The 18,746-nt window shown below is 41.2% G+C and overlaps 1 protein-coding gene across 2 annotated transcripts in view; it reads left to right on the plus strand.

The window, feature by feature from the left end:
• The first annotated feature begins 407 nt into the window (after positions 1-407).
• XRCC5 (X-ray repair cross complementing 5) overlaps positions 408-18,746 on the plus strand; it is a 79,808-nt gene continuing 61,469 nt past the window's right edge. Inside the window, exons 1-8 of one of the 2 annotated variants that reach the window (XM_059703075.1) lie at positions 408-549; positions 6,506-6,619; positions 8,610-8,793; positions 9,705-9,753; positions 10,679-10,801; positions 14,228-14,419; positions 15,782-15,896; positions 16,441-16,579. In XM_059703075.1, coding sequence (XP_059559058.1) covers positions 529-549; positions 6,506-6,619; positions 8,610-8,793; positions 9,705-9,753; positions 10,679-10,801; positions 14,228-14,419; positions 15,782-15,896; positions 16,441-16,579 — 937 coding nt within the window. In that variant the 5' untranslated portion in view covers positions 408-528. Of the gene's footprint in view, positions 550-589; positions 711-6,505; positions 6,620-8,609; positions 8,794-9,704; positions 9,754-10,678; positions 10,802-14,227; positions 14,420-15,781; positions 15,897-16,440; positions 16,580-18,746 lie in introns of those variants that run through there. The other variant, XM_059703076.1, reaches the window with a different exon arrangement.

Here is an 18,746-nt window from a genome sequence, read left to right on the forward strand (position 1 = left end):
AAACACAGGTACTAGAATCTCTGATTCCTCCCAGGAAGCAAATCTGTACTGGAAGGTGTGTGGGTGTGAGATAGGGGAAGGGGAGAGAAAGGAGAAAGGAAGGAGAGAGAAGGAGACAAACAGAGAGACTATAGCGAAGATAAAATTATGGACATAAAGCATGCACATTTCCTCCACCGCGGTGGGTCTCCAGTCATTCTACTTATGGGTCATATAAAAAGTTTAAAAAATAATATTTGAGTTTTCAAAGAACTCCTTGCGTTTGAATAAATGAATCTTTCGGATAAGTGGTTTGTATTTAGACACTTGGGCAGGCAACTCAACGACCGCAAGCGCCTCCGCACCAGGGCAGCGCCCAGGGAATCTGCGCATGCTCAGACGCCGGCGCACAGCGTCCCCGCCCCTCCCAGTCTCCCGGTCTCCCAGCCGCTCTTCCGGTTCACCTGGTTCCGAGTCCGCGGGAACCGAGTTGCGGCGCTGCAGGTTCCCGCCCGGAAGAGGCGACCGGGGCGCCTGCGGAGCGGCAACATGGCGCGGTCCGGGAACAAGGTAGAGGAAGCGTGGGCTTGCGCGTTGCCTGTGCTGGCGATGGAAAGGGTGTTTCCGAAGCAGGAATCATGGGATGACGGCGGTGCCGGGGAGTGAGGGAAGAGGGGAGATCGTGGTGGTTCGTGGGCTGGATCAGCACGGCCTGCACCGAGGGATGCAATGTGCGAAAAGCTGGAGATTCGAAGTCCTAAGACCTGCATTTGAGCCTTGCCAACTGCCCACCCTTCCTCTGCCCTCCCATCCTCTCACCTCCTTTCCATCTGCTCACCATCCCACCTCCCTCCGGTGTCGGCTACTCCTCTCTACCCCTCTATCCCAGTCCACCCCTAACCCTCCTTCATTCCTTCCGAGCCCGGGCTTTTTAAATCCGTATGAGAATGGCCGTTAGCCATGGTAAGCACCTACTCCACAGGCTTGTACAACTTCAAAGAGGTGCTGTGAGTAAAACAACTTGAATAGAAGGTGCCCTATTATTGCCTCTAATAATCTAATTTTCTCTGTGCGAGACACTGATCTAAATGCTTCGTTCCTATCTCGTTTAATCTTAACAAGCCCATGACGTGGAAACTATTAACCCCGGTTTGCAGGCATGAACAATGATGAAGTGATCCATTAGCCCAGGTCACCCAGCCCATAATCGGTAAAACTCGGGTTCCAACCCAGGTGGTCTGGTTTCAGAGCCCTGGAGAGTTTCTGTGTTGCTAGGAATCTTTGACCTTCAGTGTTCCAAATTAACAACAGATATTGAAATGAATTTTTAAGTCATTTCTTCAGTATCGGTAGAGTGGTAGTAGTCTGGAAGGGTCACTAGAGGGAGATGTGTTCCAGGGAGTGGCTCACTCACCCAAAGGCAAGGCCCTGGCAGAGGCATCACAGAGATAGGAGTTTGAGCAGCTGATCCCTATACCCCCTCAATCTTCAGTTAAGACTGTTGATGAACACGATTAGGAATGTATGTGGCCACCCCCCTTTTCTGTATAGCTTCTTTGAACTGCTGAAAACTTCAGCTTTAGTGGCGCAGCTGTTTATGGCAGGTGGGCTTGCAGCAAAACTCAAACTGGATTGCTTTGGTGTAAAAATGAACCCTGTTACTGTGCTGCCCAGTTTCTCGTTCATGGTATTCTTACTGCCGCCAGAAAGGAACTTGAAATATTACACAGACAGTTCTGCTTCCCTGAAAGAAGTTCTATATTGTGAGACCCTTGGATACCACCTTTTTTGGATACCTGATTCCTAGCAAAAGGCTTTCTCGTTTAAAAGTAGTTTTTATGAATGTGTACTAAATAAATGCAGCAATGTATTTTGGGACTCTTAAATTTTTAAATATTTTTGCGTTCAAGACATTGAAACTGTGGGATGTAAATTTTATTCTCAGAGGAATTTTGTAGTTTATTACCACCTTTTCTCCAAACATGCTATCTTTACTCCAGAAATCTTTAATGTTAGTGCATTAAGTTTACTATCCTATATAATAAAAACCTAATATGCTAAGTGTCCAGGGGATGTCAGAGAGCTGGTTTTGGCCCGATCCCACAGGCCCAGCAAGGGACCTCACTGGTGCATGTACCGGGCCTCTAGTTTATAATATAAACTAGGGAAAAACTTAAATAGTCTTTCTTTTCCAGGTGTTGCCTGCGCTCTAACCAAATCTAGAAATCATGTATAACTTCCCAGATAGGAGCTCATACACGTTTTCCAGACACTTCTAGGGGCAGGAGATCACTGCTTCTGAAAACTGGTTCTTTTACTGATCACTTCTAAATGTTCTTTCTTCTTCCTTGTATGGAGTCAAACCAACCTCCCAGTAACTTCCATCTGCTGCTCTTATCCCTCCCAAAGACCAATTCTTTTATAACACAGCTGTCAAATATTTGGGAGGAACGCTCATGTTCCACTAAATCTTCTCATTTGGCTTAAATATCCATTTTATTTTCAAACTGTTCCTCAAATCACATGTTCTTCAGATCCTTCTTTTAACCTGCTCATTTCATGTTCAGTTTTAATAATCTTTCTCTAAGATGTGATGCTCCGAACTGCTCACAGTTTGTCAAATGTGGTCTGATCAGTACAAAGCACAAGTGAAACTGTCAAAGAATGTTAACTATGAAAAGACCTTAGGTCTCATTTTGTCCAATGCTGCTTTCTGCCTCCATGAATTAATAGTGAGTTTAAGTGGGAATGGTGAAGTTAAGTGGGAGTCCTTGGGAATCCAAGAACTCAGAGCTAAGCTATCCTATACCAATAAAAGAGGAAAATGGTAATTGGCGTACGACCGATACCTTTTTCATTGGCTAATCAGGGTGATATGCAAATTAACTGCCAGCCAAGATGGCGGCCGGCAGCCAGGCAGCTTAAACTGAACATGAGACTTGCTTGCTTCAGTGACGGAGGACTGCAACATTCCCCGCCTGCCTTGCCGGCCTCTGAGCCTGCAGTTTGAACATTGTAACAAATATAGAAGCTAAACAAAACCCCAGCAACCTGCTTTCAGCAAGCCGGGATCTCAGAGCTGGAGTTGATACAGAGTTTCGATTATAGAACCTAAACAAACCAGATACCTACTTTCAGCAGCTGAGGCCTCAGAGCTGGAGCCAAGCCTCAGAGCTAAAGCTGGCCCAGAATAAAAAAAAGAAAGAAAAAAGGAGCGGTTGGGAGCTTCAGTCCCAGCCTGAAAACAGCGCTCAGCCCCTCACCCAGACTGGCCAGGCACCCCAGTGGGGACCCCCACCCTGAAGGGTGTGTGACCAGCTGCAAACAGCCATCATCCCCTCATCCAGGCTGGCCAGGTACCCCAGTGGGGACCCCCACCCTGATCCAGGACACCCTTCAGGGCAAACCAGCCAGCCCCCACCCATGCAACAGGCCTCTATTCTATATAGTAAAAGGGTAATATGCCTCCCAGCACCGGGATCAGCGGAGCCGCGAGGCCTCCCGGCACCGGGATCAGTGTGACAGGGGGCAGCGCCCAAACCCCCTGATCGCCCTGCGGCTCTGTGTGTGACAGGGTGTGGCGCCCCAACCCCCCCCAACCCCACGGGGCCCTGCTCTGTGTGTGATGGGGTAGAGCCATAACCTCCCCATCGGCCCTGCCCTGAGTGTGAGAGTGGTGGCGCCCCAACCCCCTGATCGGCCCTGCTCTGTGGGTGATAGAGGGCGGCGCCCCAACCCCCCCACCCCACGGGGCCCTGCTCTGTGTGTGATGGGGTAGAGCCATAACCTCCCCATTGGCTCTGCCCTGAGTGTGACAGTGGCGGTGCCCCAACCCCCTGATCGGCCCTGCTCTGTGGGTGATAGAGAGTGGCGCCCCAACCCCCTGATCCGCCCTGCTCTGTGTGTGACAGGGAGGAGCTCCCCAACCCCCTGATCGGCCCTGCTCTGTGCATGACAGGGGGCAGCGCCACAACCCCCTGATTGGCCCTACCCTGAGCGTGACTGAGGGTGGCATCGCAACCTCCCAATCCGCCCTGCTCTGTGCATGACAGGGGGCGGAGCCCCAACTCCCCAATCGGCCCTGCTCTGAGCCCGACCAGGGGCTGCACCTAGGGATTGGGCCTGCCCTCTGCCACCTGGGAGCAGGCCTAAGCCAGCAGGTCGTTATCTCCCAAGGGGTCCCAGACTGCGAGAGGGCACAGGCCGGGCTGAGGGACTCCCCTCCCCCCCAAGTGCACAAATTTTTGTGCACCGGGCCTCTAGTATATATATAAAAGACTAATATGCTAAGTGTCCAACCATCAGGGTAGTGACATCACGTAGCAATGCCCGGCTTCCTCTCCCTAGTGACTAGCCTTGTAGTTTCTTCACCCCAGGAACACAACTTGCTTTATAGCTAGGTGCAAACATTTCACACTGTAACCAAATGTCTATGAAGCGTTTTCCCGTGCCTCATCTCATTTGATCCTCACAGAAGTCCTGGAGTAGGTAGATAGGAGACTCGGTGGAATTCTGTTTTCATTAGCCAGAAAATGGGGATTTAAAAAGCTTAGAAACTTGACCCAACTGAAAAGAAGTAAGAAATGGTGGACCTTGAAAATGACTTTAGGTTCTCTCACTGCACAGAATATAGTCAAACACTGCTGCAGTTAAATATTTTACTCTTTGTTCTCCCTGTGTGATCTACAATAATCTGCTTCCTGTTGATATTTACTGCTGGGTTTCTGACAGTTACCTGAAAGAGAAGTCGGGGTGCTTCACTGGGCTGGAAAAAGTTTAGCTAAATCAGAAAGCAGGTCTAATTAAGCAAATTTATTCTATATATATAAAAGGCTAAGTTGACTCACACATGCGCAATACATATAAAGCTCTCAATGGCGCCAATTACACAGTGTTTCGATCTGTCATTGTGGATTGTGAATTTGGTTGACTCTTCTATTATAGAGAAAGGGCGAATAGCGATATTAAAATATTCTAACTAATTTCCTTTCAATGTGCATGAATTTGTGCACCGGGCCACTAGTTAATAATAAAGATGGAGACTGGATCTCAGGTCTTCAGATTGCTAATCCAGTCTTTTTTTCACCATAAGCCCTTTCTTTTCTTTACTTGGATTCAATAAGCCATTGACACAATCTAAAATATTTTGGAGGATGAAATTAGGGGGATGTAGTGCTATAGCCATGTCCTACTAGTGACTCATTTTATAATCCACTCTGAAATTATTAGTTGCTATTTGTTCAAGTCTTCAACTTATTCAGTTAAATTTTGGATGCCAAATATTGATTTTATGTGTATCCCTCTTAGTTTATGTTTTTCCTATTTTCTTCGTCCCCTACATACATGATTGCTATCTAATGACTAGATGTCTTTGTGTGGTTCCCTCTATCTGTAACTCCCTTGTTTACATGACTGACTCCTACTCATTCTTTAAGACTCACCCAAGTTTCATATCCAGGCAGCTTTTTATGCCTCTTTATCCCTCCTGTATCTCCTCCCTTGTGTGTACTTTAGTGCCCACTGCATATCTCTGTCATGGAACATTGTACTGGTATTGTTTGTTTATATGTCTTTGTCGGCTACTAGAATAGATTTGGTGTCTTGATCTTTATTTTAGATCCTCAGTTTATAAACCAATGCAAAGTGTTGTGATCATTTTTGCATATATAAATTGTAGTAGTCACCTATTGCCACAAAATGCATTATGAAAAACTATGCCCTGGATGGAATTGGAGAGCATTATGCTAAGTGAAATAAGCCAGTCAATGAAGGAAAAATACCACATGATCTCACTCATTCATGGATAATAGAGACCATTATAAACTTTTGAACAATAATAGATACAGAGGCAGAGCAGCCTCAAACAGATTGTCAAACTGCAGCAGGAAGGCCGGGGAGGGGTGCGGGGCAGGAGGGAGGGGGGTAAGAGATCAACCAAAGGACTTGTATGCACGCATATAAGCATAACCAATGGACATAAGACACTGGGGGGTAGGGGAGGCCAGGGGATTGTCAAGGGCAGGGGGAAAAAAGGGACACATATGTAATACCCTTTGACTGTAAGCAATAAAAAAAAAAAAAAATGGTAATAAAAACCCCACAAAAAACTATGCCCTAAATCAGTGGTTTACAACAAAAGCTTGTGGGTCTGTAGAGCAACTGCAGTTTTCTGATATATTTGGGGCTCAGCTGGTCTGGACTTATCTCTAACTTGCAGGTTGTTTGCAAATCTGCTTCCCCTTGGTGTATTCTTGGGTTCAGGCTAAAGGACCAGCACCTGCCTGGAGCATACGCCTGCCTGACAGATACTTTCTAGCTTTTAGAAAATATTAGGACTGTTTAAACTTTCTCTATAGTAAAATTTATGTCTTACGTCTATTCTCTAAGTAGAACACGTCCTCTCCCTTCATCATGCATCCCCTAAAGATCAGTACAGGTTATTTGGGTGAAATAAACAAAGGACATATCTCTTTTTTATTGGCTATTATTAACATTTTTCAAACATTCTTTGGGACCTTGTTTCCAGGCAGCTGTTGTGCTATGTATGGATGTGGGCTTTGCCATGAGTAACTCCTTTCCTGGTGAAGAATCTCCATTCGAACTGGCAAAGAAGGTGATGACCATGTTTGTGCAGCGACAGGTAAGAGTCAGATTGGCCTTGAACTTATAACTCACCTTCTAGCTGTGTATTGCCTCCACTTTAGTAATGCGAGATACCAGCCTCTTTACAGTGTCCAGCCTCAGTGTTTTCTGCAATCCGAGGAGTTTTCTTACATATGCTCCCATGCAAGTTCAACTATCATTAGAGCCTGATAGTTTTTCCTTCTCTTATTTTTGGTCCCTCCACTGAATATTACAGTTTTTACCAGACACAAGAGGCAATGTCGAGTCATGTTTAAAAGTACAGTCTCTAGAGCCAGATGGCCTAGGTTTGAATCCTGGCTCTAACATGTCATTTACTAATCTCGTAATCTTGAACAAGGCCTTCAACTACTTTGTGCCTATTCCAGTTACCTTTTGCTGGTAACATAATATTTCTATTTTTTTAAAATATATTTTATTGATTTTTTTACAGAGAAGAAGGGAGAGGGACAGAGAGTCAGAAACATCGATGAGAGAGAAACATCGATCAGCTGCCTCCTGCACATCTCCCACTGGGGATGTGCCCGCAACCCAGGTACATGCCCTTGACCGGAATCGAACCTGGGACCTTTCAGTCCGCAGGCTGACGCTCTATCCACTGAGCCAAACCGGTTTCAGCATAATATTTCTATTTTAAACAGGCCTCAAGAGAGTCCCATGGAACCATGAGAGATGATTTTTTAAAAGATATCCTATCATTTAAGCATGTCCCACTGGTGTGCTGGACATGTTTGAACCCCAGCAGCTGGGACCTTTTTTCCATGTACAACTAGGGATTATAACGAGTTGTGAAGAGACTGGGGAATTTAACAGACCAAACAAAAATGAAGAATGCCAGAATTTCATTTTCTCCCCATGCAGCTTTCTCCCAGTTGATATAAAAGGCTTAATCATAGATGGGAACAAGACTGCCTATTGTGTCAGATACTGTTTTGTTTTGTTTTGTTTTGTTTTGTTTGATTATGAAATGTTTCATAAAAAAGGCAGGTGCAGAGAATAATATAATGGGAACATATTTTCCCATTGTCTAGCAATATACAACCCTAAAGTTTTGCCATGTTTCTTTTTCTTTTTTTCTTAAAAAATAAAATATTACAGATAAATGGGAAGCCCCTTGTGTATCCCTTTCCAATCCTCTTCTTTCCTCTTTTCCCCCCTCTTTTTCTCAGAATTTGTATGGTTATTACTGAGCTTATTTTATACTTTTGGACATAAGTATATTCATAAATAATACTTAGTGTTTTGTGCAGTTCTCAAAACTATGTGATGTTATTATATGGTGCATGTAATTTTTTTTTTTATCAACCTTACGTTTTTGAGATTTCTTCCTGTTGATAAACATTGCACAAATTTTTTGTTTTTTTACTAGGTGGTAATATTCCATTGTATAAATATTCTGCGATGTTTTTTTGCCTCCTCCTGTTGAAGGATGGTTCGCTTGTTTCCAGTGTTGCCCTGTTTGTTATAAACAGTGCTGAAGTGAATTTTCTTGCTCATTGTGTCCTTGTGTACATGCCTAAGAATTTCTCTATGGTATATACACCTGTAAGTGAAATTCCTGGGCTATAGGATATGAACCATCAAACATTTTTTTTTTTAATCTCTGGAAAATTTAAACCTTGAATAGTTATTCCAGAAAGACAGACTAAAATCTTTTCAAATTATCCGTAATTAGTTTTCATTCAGAATTAGAGTTTGATTTTGCTAGAATTCTTCAAGAGCAGTTACCATCCTATTTCCCCACCCTAAATTGTGCTGAAATGAAGGGTGGTACCTATATAGTTCATGAAAAAGTCTGCTTAGAACCTAGGAAATTGTCTTTATCCCATGGGCCATCCAGCCCAACGTACTGTTGTTGACAATGGTCCCAGGAACCTGCCATAGGGAAGCACGGTTGTCTCTCTCCCTGAAGGATAGGTATCTAGGTGATACTATATGGCTTCCAGGTGATACTGTATGGTTTTCAACCTTCTAACATTCTTCTCTAGGTGTTTGCTGAGAGCAAAGATGAAATTGCATTAGTACTTTTTGGTACAGATGGCACCGAGAATGCTCTTGCTTGTGAGGATCAGTATCAGAACATCACAGTGCACAGACACCTGATGCTACCAGATTTTAACTTGCTGGAGGACATTGAAAGCAAAATCCAACCAGGTTCTCAACAAGCTGACTGTATCCTTTTTCAGCCAAAGAAGACTTAAGAAATTTCCTTTAATCTGTGGAATCATAATTTAGTTTGGTGAGGTTCTCTGAGTCCCAGCTCTGGCTATAATGACATTTTTGGCTCTGAGGACATGGAGGTGATGTGTGTTAGGATTTAATGGGAAATTAATCGGATTGGGTTGGGTGCCTGGATTCCAGGTCCTCCAGAATAGAATCTTGCTCCTTCTTTGCACTAGTGATATTGAGAGGATGGGAGGCATAGGAAGGGGAAGATACGAAGGGTATACGTGTGTATCAACGATGTGCAGAGGGTTTGATAGTGGTAATGGTCAGAAATGTTTGGACATAGAGAAGGTATTTCTAGAAGAGTATAACATTAGCCATTCTCCATGCTTTCTTGGATGGAGGATATTTCTGTGCCAAAAATCAGACTGATAGCCAAATTGTGAGACTTCCATAGGTGCCCTAATTGAAAGGGGTTACTCTTATTTTTCTAACAATACTGCCTCCCTGATCACTAGGAGGTGCTGCTGTGCTGGGAGTAACTTACAAATGCTACATTATGGCTCACTTAATATTTAAGAGTGGACTGTTAATCACAAAAATTGGGTTCTAGTCATTGTAAAATGGCATCATGATTTTTGGTTAAATGAGTGAAATATGTTAGATTACCTTTTGGATTATTTTATTTCTCATAGTTATATGTTTCAAGATGTATAGTATGAAACATAGCAAATGCGAGTATATTATTAGTGAAATAAACTTTGGAAGAAGGGTCATTGAGCAAGTACTTCTAAATCATCACACAGTCAACCTAGTGTCTACAGTTTCCAACACTATGGACTTTATTGGAAAAAAAATTGCATGTTCTTGGAATAAAGGGACTGTTTGGTCAGATCTTCTGCCCTTAACTAGCTGAGTCCTGGATGCACTCATTGTGTGCATGGATGTGATTCAACAAGAAACTGTGTAAGTGTCTCAACTGGAGAGAGTTGGAAATGAGCCTTTCTGCAAAAATTGTATGGCTTGATATATTCAGTGCACTATGTGATTCATTGTTAATCAAACGGCATGTTTGTGTGGCTAAGGAAACATTTGATAGAATTCAGTGGTTGAGTTCAAACTCCCATAAAAGTTTAAAAGGAGGAGGGAATATATTGGGAAGGCATTTTTCTGGGAGGAATAAAAGTTTGGCTTATTACAGGTTCCTTCCTATTTGACTTAGCTAATTACCTGGAATTTTTAAAAATACTAAGTAGTGTGGTCCATATGTTATTGAAATTAGATGCATAGTAACTCTGGCCAATTTTCTAATTCATTATTTTTTAATTACTGTGCTTTTAAAATATGTGTCTTTGACTACACATACACAAACACATCCCTTGACTTTTAGGAATAACGATTTGCATAAAAATCTCAGGCCTAAATTTGTATTGTAATTTCTCAATATTTATACATTCTTTGCAAAATCTTGCCATAGCCCTGTGAGAGAAGTCAGACCAGGGTGTTTGGCAACTGAACCCTTACAAGGCTGATGTAGTACTGACCTTCTGCCTATCTGAGGCTGGAAGGGGATGCTTTTTAATCACAATGACCACATCTTTACCTGAAGATAGAGTTATGAAATGAGGGACATAATTCCAAAATACTAAGAAATTTTGAAATGCTATGTTGTTAAAAGTATGAGCTATTACTAGGTGACTAGATGTTTGGTAGAAACTTAACTGAGTATCAGCAATATGTGGACTTCTATAAGGAAGGTAATTACATTTATTAACTGTACCTAGATTCATTCCTTAGTCTCTTTCTGCTTAGTAGACAAGTGAAGTGCATTTGAATCTGTAGGAACTAATTCAGGAGGAGGATTTCTTAATGTGATAACTCTCTCTTGTAGAGGAAAGAAGTTTGAGAAGAGGCATATTGAAGTGTTCACTGACCTCAGCAGCCCATTCAGCAAAGATCAGCTGGATACTATAATTCATAACTTGAAGAAATCCAATATCTCCCTGCAATTCTTGTAAGACTGTAAGAATAATGCTTGTAGACAAACCCTGTGCTCTCACATGTAACGAGTGGGCCTCGTTACAGAGCGCTTGGTTCCCAGGAGCCTTTGCTCTGCTCTGGGTTGGGATCTGTCAGATGATTGGCCTCAGCAAATATCCACGGATCACTTTCCACGCTCCAGGAACACTTCTGAGCTTTGGTGATAAAGGATGAAAGTCACAGTGAAACAGGAATCTAGCTTAATAGCAGATTGTTCATTACTCTTAGACTCAAAGAATTGATGAATTAAAGGAAAATTTTGAGCATATTCAGTCCATCTCTTGCCTACTTAGAGGATTTGACCCAAACAATGAATGACCAGATTGATGGAGTTCTTTCTTGAACAGCTCAAGAGAACGGTTCCTTACAGTAGATATTTTGGGGGTAGAGAGAAATGCTAACTTGAGAATCATTTTAAACATACATAATGCTTATTTTTAACTGTTTTCAGATCTAAAGGATACACACATGTATCTAAAAATAATTTGCTTATGTGCATTTAGAGATGAGCTATATGAATAGAGAGGGGAAATGTATTTCACAGTTTGTTGGGGAGAGAGTCCCTCCCCAGAAACTTGAATTTTCCCTCCAGGCATTTCCATTCGTTATCTTCTATGAAAGTTCTTTGACTGCATTAATCCTTCCTGCTGTGTCTGTAGCCTATTTTTTCTTGTCCTATTTTTGGTGAAAGCAGAGTGATATTACAGGATGTTGAATTATTAGGCTTCTGGGGACACTCCTTTTTTCAGACTGAGAGCTATCCTAAGCAGTCTCCAGCCCAGAGTGGGAAGCCTTTGGCTTTAAAATGCCTGCCATGGGGAATTAAGCACCTCCTTGCATGTATGTACCTCTTAGAACTGCTGAGGGGCATCTCCTTTCTGTAGAAAAGTAGTTCAGAATAACCCATCATACTGAAACTTGTTAAAATGGTACCTCACAGAAATTAAGTGTTTTTAAAGTGACACTTCTCTTATTGAATTGAGATTTTTTCCCAGCACTTCAAAAGCCCAGCTTGGCTTCTGTTCCCTGTTCATAATCTCAGGATGCCTTTACATGGCTGAAGTACACTGCACTTGTATTTATTTTTCTTTTTATTGAATTTATTGGGGTAACACTCGTTAAGAAAATTATACAGCTTTCAGGTACACAATTCCAAACACAATTCTGTACACTGTATTGTGCGTTCACCACCCCATGTCAAGTCTCCTTCCATCACCATGTATTCCCCTATACCCTCATTCACCTCTCCTCACTCCCCCTCTCCCCAGCAATCACATTTGTTTCCACGAGTTTTCTCTCTCTCTCTCTTTTTTTTTTAAATATCTTTATTGATTTCAGAGAGGATGGGAGAGGGAGAGATAGGAACATCAATGATGAGAGAGAATCATTGATTGGCTGCCTCCTGCAGTCCCTCCCACTGGGAATCAAACCCACAACCCTGGCATGTGCCTTGACCAGGAATCGAACCATGACCTCGTGGTTCATAGGTTGATGCTCAACCACTGAGCCATACTGGCTGGGCTCTTTTTTTTTTCTTTTTCCTTTTTTGCTCAATCCCTCCATCCCCAACCCAATCCCTCAGTGCCCTCCTCTGACAGCTATCATCCTGCCCTCTCTGTCTATGAGTCTGTCATCTGTCTTTATTTTGCTTGTTAGTTCATTTTGTTCATCAGATTCCACATTATGAATGAAATCATATGGTACTTGTCTTTCTCTGACTTACTTTGTATGAGAAATACTGTAAAGCATGCTGAAGAGGGAAACAATCAGCCTTTTCTTCTACTTGCTCACTGTTTGACCAGTTGTATTTGTGTGTGTGTGTGTGTGTGTGGTGGTAGTTTCTTCCTGTGCTACAAACCTCCAGCATATGAAGTAAAATTTTGGTTTTATTATTTTGTGTATCCTGTGTTATTTGGTTATTCTAGATGGACTGAAAAAATACAGGCAGGACAAAGAAGCATTGTGTTCTGAGCAGGACTGTTCCTTGGACCTGGTTTTTAGGTTCTTCTAACTACTGAGAAAGTTTATTTCTGGTTTAATGCAGGGTAGAAAGAACTGTTGTTATAACTCTTTTTCCTGGGTAGCTTCCTGACCCTTCATTTTCCTATCATTCTTCCCTTTTTCCTGTTTGGTGTTAGGGAAACAGCAGTAGCCTGATGCAAACTCTGTGTCCCACACTCTGCTCCCTGGGAGCTCTTTATCTGATAGGTAATACAGTATATGCAGATATGTCATGCTATTATACATAGAAAAATTAAAACAGGAAGCCCTATTTTAATTATAGCAAATAAAATGATAGAGGTCTGATATCTAGATCTGGTCCTGAGGCAACCAGATTATATATATACTAGAGGCCCGTTGCACGAAGCGATTCATGCAATAGGCCTTCCTTCCCCTGGTTGCCGGTACCAGTTTTCCGCTGGCACTGGTTTTCCTCCAGCACTGGGGACCCAGGCCTTTGGTTCGGCCACAGCAGAGAAGCCAAGCCTCTTCAGTCTTCACTCTTCACTCCAGCCAGAGCCTTCAGTCTTCCCTCTGTGCCTGCATATGCAAATTAACTGCCATATTTGTTGGGTTAATTTGCATAGTCACTCTGGCTGGTGGGTGTAGTGGAGTGACACCAATTTGCATGTTTCTCTTTTATTAGTGTAGATATTTTAAATTTGAGAGTGATTCATATATATATAATATATATAATATATATATATATTTGATTTGAGAGAGAGCAACATCAGTTGCCTTTTGGTACTGGAGTTGAGTAATGTGAGTTTGAGTGGTCCATGGGCAATGTGGACGCCTGTCTGAGAGAGTGAAGCCAGCATAAAAGCAAATGAAAACTTAGTATGGAGATAGAGAGAGAGAAGGTCAGATAACCTGCATGGTGTTTGAGACTAATCATCCTAGGGCCACCTGCAACCCTGCCTTTTCAATTATTTGGTCATTTAAGCCAATAAATTTCTTGTTTTTACCAAATCAAAGAGGCTTTGGCTACTTAAAACTGATAGAGCCCCAGCCGGGTAGTTCAGTTGGTTAGAGCATTGTCCTGATGTGCCAAGGTTGCAGGTTTGATCCAAGGTCAGGGCACTTACAAGAATCACCAATGAATGCATAAATAAGTGGAACAACAAATAGATGCTTCTCTCTCTCCCTCTCTTCCTTCCTCTCTCTCTCTTCCTCTCTCTCTCTCTCTCTCTCTCTCTCTCTCTCTCAAATCAATAAATTAAAAAACCCTCATAGAATATTGGATAAGAGATAAGATGACAGATGAGAAATTTAAAGCTTGGAGAGGTTGACATACCCATTTTCTCATAGCTAGTGAGACAGAACCAGGACTGGGACCCAGTTCATTGCCTGGCTTCAGAGCCTGTGTTCTTAACTAATGCTGATCTTTTCCTGATAGTTTGCCTTTCCCAATTGGCAAGGAAGATGGAACTGGGGACAGAGGAGATGGCAACTTGCCCTTGGACAACCATGGGCCCTCCTTTCCTTTAAAAGGAATTACTGAGCAGCAAAAAGAAGGTATTCGGATGGTGAAAAGGGTGATGATGTCTTTAGAAGGTGAAGATGGGCTGGATGAAATTTATTCTTTCAGGTGAGAAGTGAAAACCTTGATTACAATTTTCAGTTGTAATATGTAAATTTCTCTTTTGATCATAAGGCTTCCCAGTGTTTTCCTTTTTCTGGTCCACTCTTGAATAAGCAGTTCTTCTTTAATAAATATTCTGATTTCATAAAAGAAATAGTATACCAGTCCCTAATCTTTTTTTTTAATCTCTGGATAATGTCACATAATTCTCTTTACCTCTTTCTCGATGTATTTTTCATCTGTACCAAGGGGATCAATCATAGTCTAGACCACTGGTGGTCCATGAGGTCTGAAAGATTGGTGACTGCTGGTCTACTGTATGCTTTGAATGTGTTTGGTCATTAATTTCTTTGTTTCTTATTTTAGTGAATACCACAAATTCCAGATATCACCCGTCATCTTCTCTGTTGTTTGGGGGTCAGATAAAAGTAGAATTGATCTGGATTTATGTTCACATGAAGTAACACTTGACATTGTTTTGCTACCCCTCAAGTTCTCCCCTCTCTCCCCAGTAAGAAACCTTGAGTTTTCTATCTGCTTTGCCTTAAAACTAAAATATGGACTTCGAAGTTCCTTTATCCCCTGGAGAGTCTTTATTTAACTCTCTCCATTCTGTACAGATACATGTGCCTTTTATTTGGGAGAATTGGAATTAAATAAGAATTGTAGAGTTGTGATATTATAGGGTGGTGCCCACTCCATGAAACCCTAGATAGGAGTTCTTATCCTCAGGTCTGTGGTTTTCAGGGAGTTTGGTGAACCCTTTCTATTGTGTGAAAACTTATTTATGAATGTGCTTTTATCGTAGCCTCAAAATGTCCTTGGCCCTGAAAAAAAATGTTAAGAACAACTGGCTGAGTTGAAAGAAAAAAAGATTGAATAGAGCAGTGGTTCTCAACCTTCGTAATGCCGCTACCTTTTAATACAGTTCCTCATGTTGTGGTGACCCCCAATTTCATTGTTACAAATTGAACATAATTAGAGCATAGTGATTAATCACAAAAACAATATGTAATTATATATGTGTTTTCCAATGGTCTTAGGTGACCCCTGTGAAAGGGTCGTTCGACTCCCAAAGGGGTCGCGATCCACAGGTTGAGAACCGTGGGAATAGAGGAAGATAGAGATGTTTGTTTTGACCTGTCACTAAGCCAACTCAGGTGTACCTGGCTCTCTCCCAACTTGTGATCGCCACATTCCTGCTGTCCCCAGCTATTCCTCCTCTCTTTATGATCGACAACAGTTCACTTCTCCTTTCAGCACAATTAACATTTTAAAATTGTTGCTCTCATTGTATATATATTTATTTTAACTTATCTTTATTGTTAAAAGTATTACAGATTGCCTTTTTTTTTTTTTTCCATTAAGTGAGAGTCTGAGGCAACTGTGTGTCTTTAAGAAAACTGAGAGGTCTTCCATGCCCTGGCCCTGTCAACTGACCATTGGCTCCAATTTGTCAATAAAGATTTTAGCTTATAAATCGGTAAGTAGTTGGTACACATATTTTTACAGAAATGTTACCTGGCAGACAAATATGCTTACATAAGGAACTGACAATTCGTGAGTGGTTACTCAGTACTGTAGTTACTACTTCTCTAACTGCTCTCCCTATTTGTATCCTCTCTATCTTTTAGGAAAAGACATGCTAGAAAAGGAAGCTTTATGAATTTTCTTACTGATTTCTGACTACTGATAGACATCTCCCCTTTTTTTATGAAAACTGGGGTAACAAGATGTATGGTCCTCTTTTATTTTTTCGGTCTGAGGGTTTAATATAGAAAGTGTTTGAATATATACTAATATTAATGTTTATCTGTGGTTTAACCTGAGGGGAAGATGAAATGTAGAAAGAATTATTAAGTAAACTAAAGTTTCCATAGTAGGTAAGAACCAACAAAGCAATTCAGCTAGATTAATTGTTCTGGATGATTTTCTGTAAGTAAAGAGTATATCAGAGTATGTCAATTGGAATCCTAGCTTTCTCTGCATTTATTTATGTTTTTCTTCATTTTTTTGTTTGAAACAAGGTTCTACAGGAGAAAGTTAAAAAGTCTTGGATAGTTGTGGATGCAAGAACCCTAAAAAAGGAAGATGTACAAAAAGAAACCGTTTATTGCTTGAATGACGATGATGAAACTGAAGTTCCAAAAGAAGATACTATTCAAGGTATTACAGTGAGAGAATCCACTTTTGCTTAAAAGAGCTGTTCTTCAAAGTGATAGGAGGCAGGCTGGGATTTGTATTATTGTTGTTTAGAGATATTTCTCTGCGTTCTGGAGACACAGCTCTTTGAGGGGATCATGAGACGTAGATTCTTTAGCTCATCTGTTAGGTGTGAGGCAGGATGGTTCCTAGGAGTGCACTTGAGTATTCCATCTCTCTGAGCTTTAAATGTCTCATGTGACAGAACTTAATACTTGGCTTTGTTTTAAAGTTTGAAATTTAACTGGTTATATCAATGTGACCAAAGGAAGTTTTTTTATTTACTCTATTTCATTTCTTACTTCCATGATGATTATTTTTCTGAGTGCCAATTTAAGATTATTTTTAAGTGCTAGATGTGCTCCTTGAAGTAATTTAGGGCATAAGAAAAATTATTTGTGTTTATTGGGTTGCTTTATGTTCGCTAGGATCTTTGAAGTTGTCCTTTTTATATTATACTCATTTGATCTGTATAGTGTATCTAGATGGCATCTCTATGCAGGGGGCTTAGAAACTAGCTAAGAGTGTCTGAATGTTCAGGAGTTAAGATTAGAAGTGCCAAATGATGTTTTAAGTTAGAAACCAGGTTTATATAGATTTCTTGCCAGACTATGTGCTGCACAGCATAGGTTTAGTTGGCAAACCTTGAAAAAAAATATCTTTCATCTGTGGTGCTGTGTTGCAGTGTTTGTGGATATTTGTATGTGTTGTAGGGGCAATAGGGGAAATTGGTTAAAGGTGGTAGTGGTGGTTATGGTTTCCTTCTTTCTCTTGGTGGATTATGTGTAGACTAATCAGTACCCTACAAGCTCTACTAGTGTAGTGTAGTTAAGAACATGAATTTTGGAGTCAGACCTAGGATAGAATTATGGCTCTATCACTTGCAAATCATTTGATCCTAGTGTAGTGACCCATCCATCTAGGAAGAATAGCACGATGAGAGGTGAAGACCAGGAAAGTACAGGGCCTCCTCAGTGATGTCGAGTATTTGGGTTGCTGGTGTATTGGGCACATACAGATTAGTGTGTGGTGGAGGATAGTATCCCATAGATAGCCTGCATTTTTTCTTTTAATCTTCTCACCAACCTAATGAAGCACTCTTGTTACTTTCATTTTATAGATAAGGGAATTTTGACCAAAAGACTTCCATTAATGTATTCAAAGTGACACAGCTAGCAAACTAGCATAACTTGAACTCAAGGCTGTCCTGCTTCAGAGTCTGTGTTATTACATGCTGTTCTGAATTAGGAAGGGCTTTGAATGATAGGCTGAAGAGTTTAGCCTTAATTTTGAAAGCAGCATGGCATTATTTATAGTTTTGAGGAGCAGGTTGTCATTGGACTGTGTTATAGGAAGGTTAATATGACGGCTGGGTATAGGATAGATTGGAAGGAGAAGAGATTAGAGTTGAGGATGCCAATTATTTTGGTTGCAAGCAAGAAAAGCAGCTCTGGTTATCTTAGGCAAAAGGGAAACTTATGGATTGAGCAATGGAGAGGGAATAGTTGAATATGGTTTGAGTTCAGAGAGCATAGATGTGCAACTTTTGTCCCTTAAACTTTTTGCAGTTACTCACATACTCCCTTTGCCTGTCCTCCACTCTCTACTCCCAAATATGTAGAGTTCTGTTTCTTAGAGAGAAGGGCAAAGGAATATGGTCATATGGTGTAGTCTGTTCTATCTTTTTCGCTATGTACAAAAGTTAGAGTTATTGATTTACCCTTTAAATAGATGAACCAAAAACCCAGGACAGTTTTCATTAGAATTTTCACATTACTATTAAACAATTTAAGTAAGATGTCTGATGACAGAAAAGTTAAAAAAACATTTGGTTTCGATACCACCCTTAATCATGTGCCATACCTTCCCCTGTTAACTTTTTGTTGGAAATTTTTAAAAAGACATACATAAAAGTAGAAAAATTTTTTAAAAATTAAATATGTGACATCAACAGATTAACAGGAACAAATAAATGCTGGATCACTGACTCTGCCTCAAGCACACAAGTTCCTATGTTTCTTGGAGTAGAGGTGCATATACTTTTTCTTTCCTTTTACCCAAAGCCAGAATCCTTGGATTTTGATGATCCTTCTCCCCACAAAATATATAACACTACATATTGAAAGAGCAT

The sequence above is a fragment of the Myotis daubentonii genome, chromosome 7, assembly GCF_963259705.1.
Source record: "Myotis daubentonii chromosome 7, mMyoDau2.1, whole genome shotgun sequence".
Lineage (NCBI taxonomy): Eukaryota > Metazoa > Chordata > Mammalia > Chiroptera > Vespertilionidae > Myotis > Myotis daubentonii.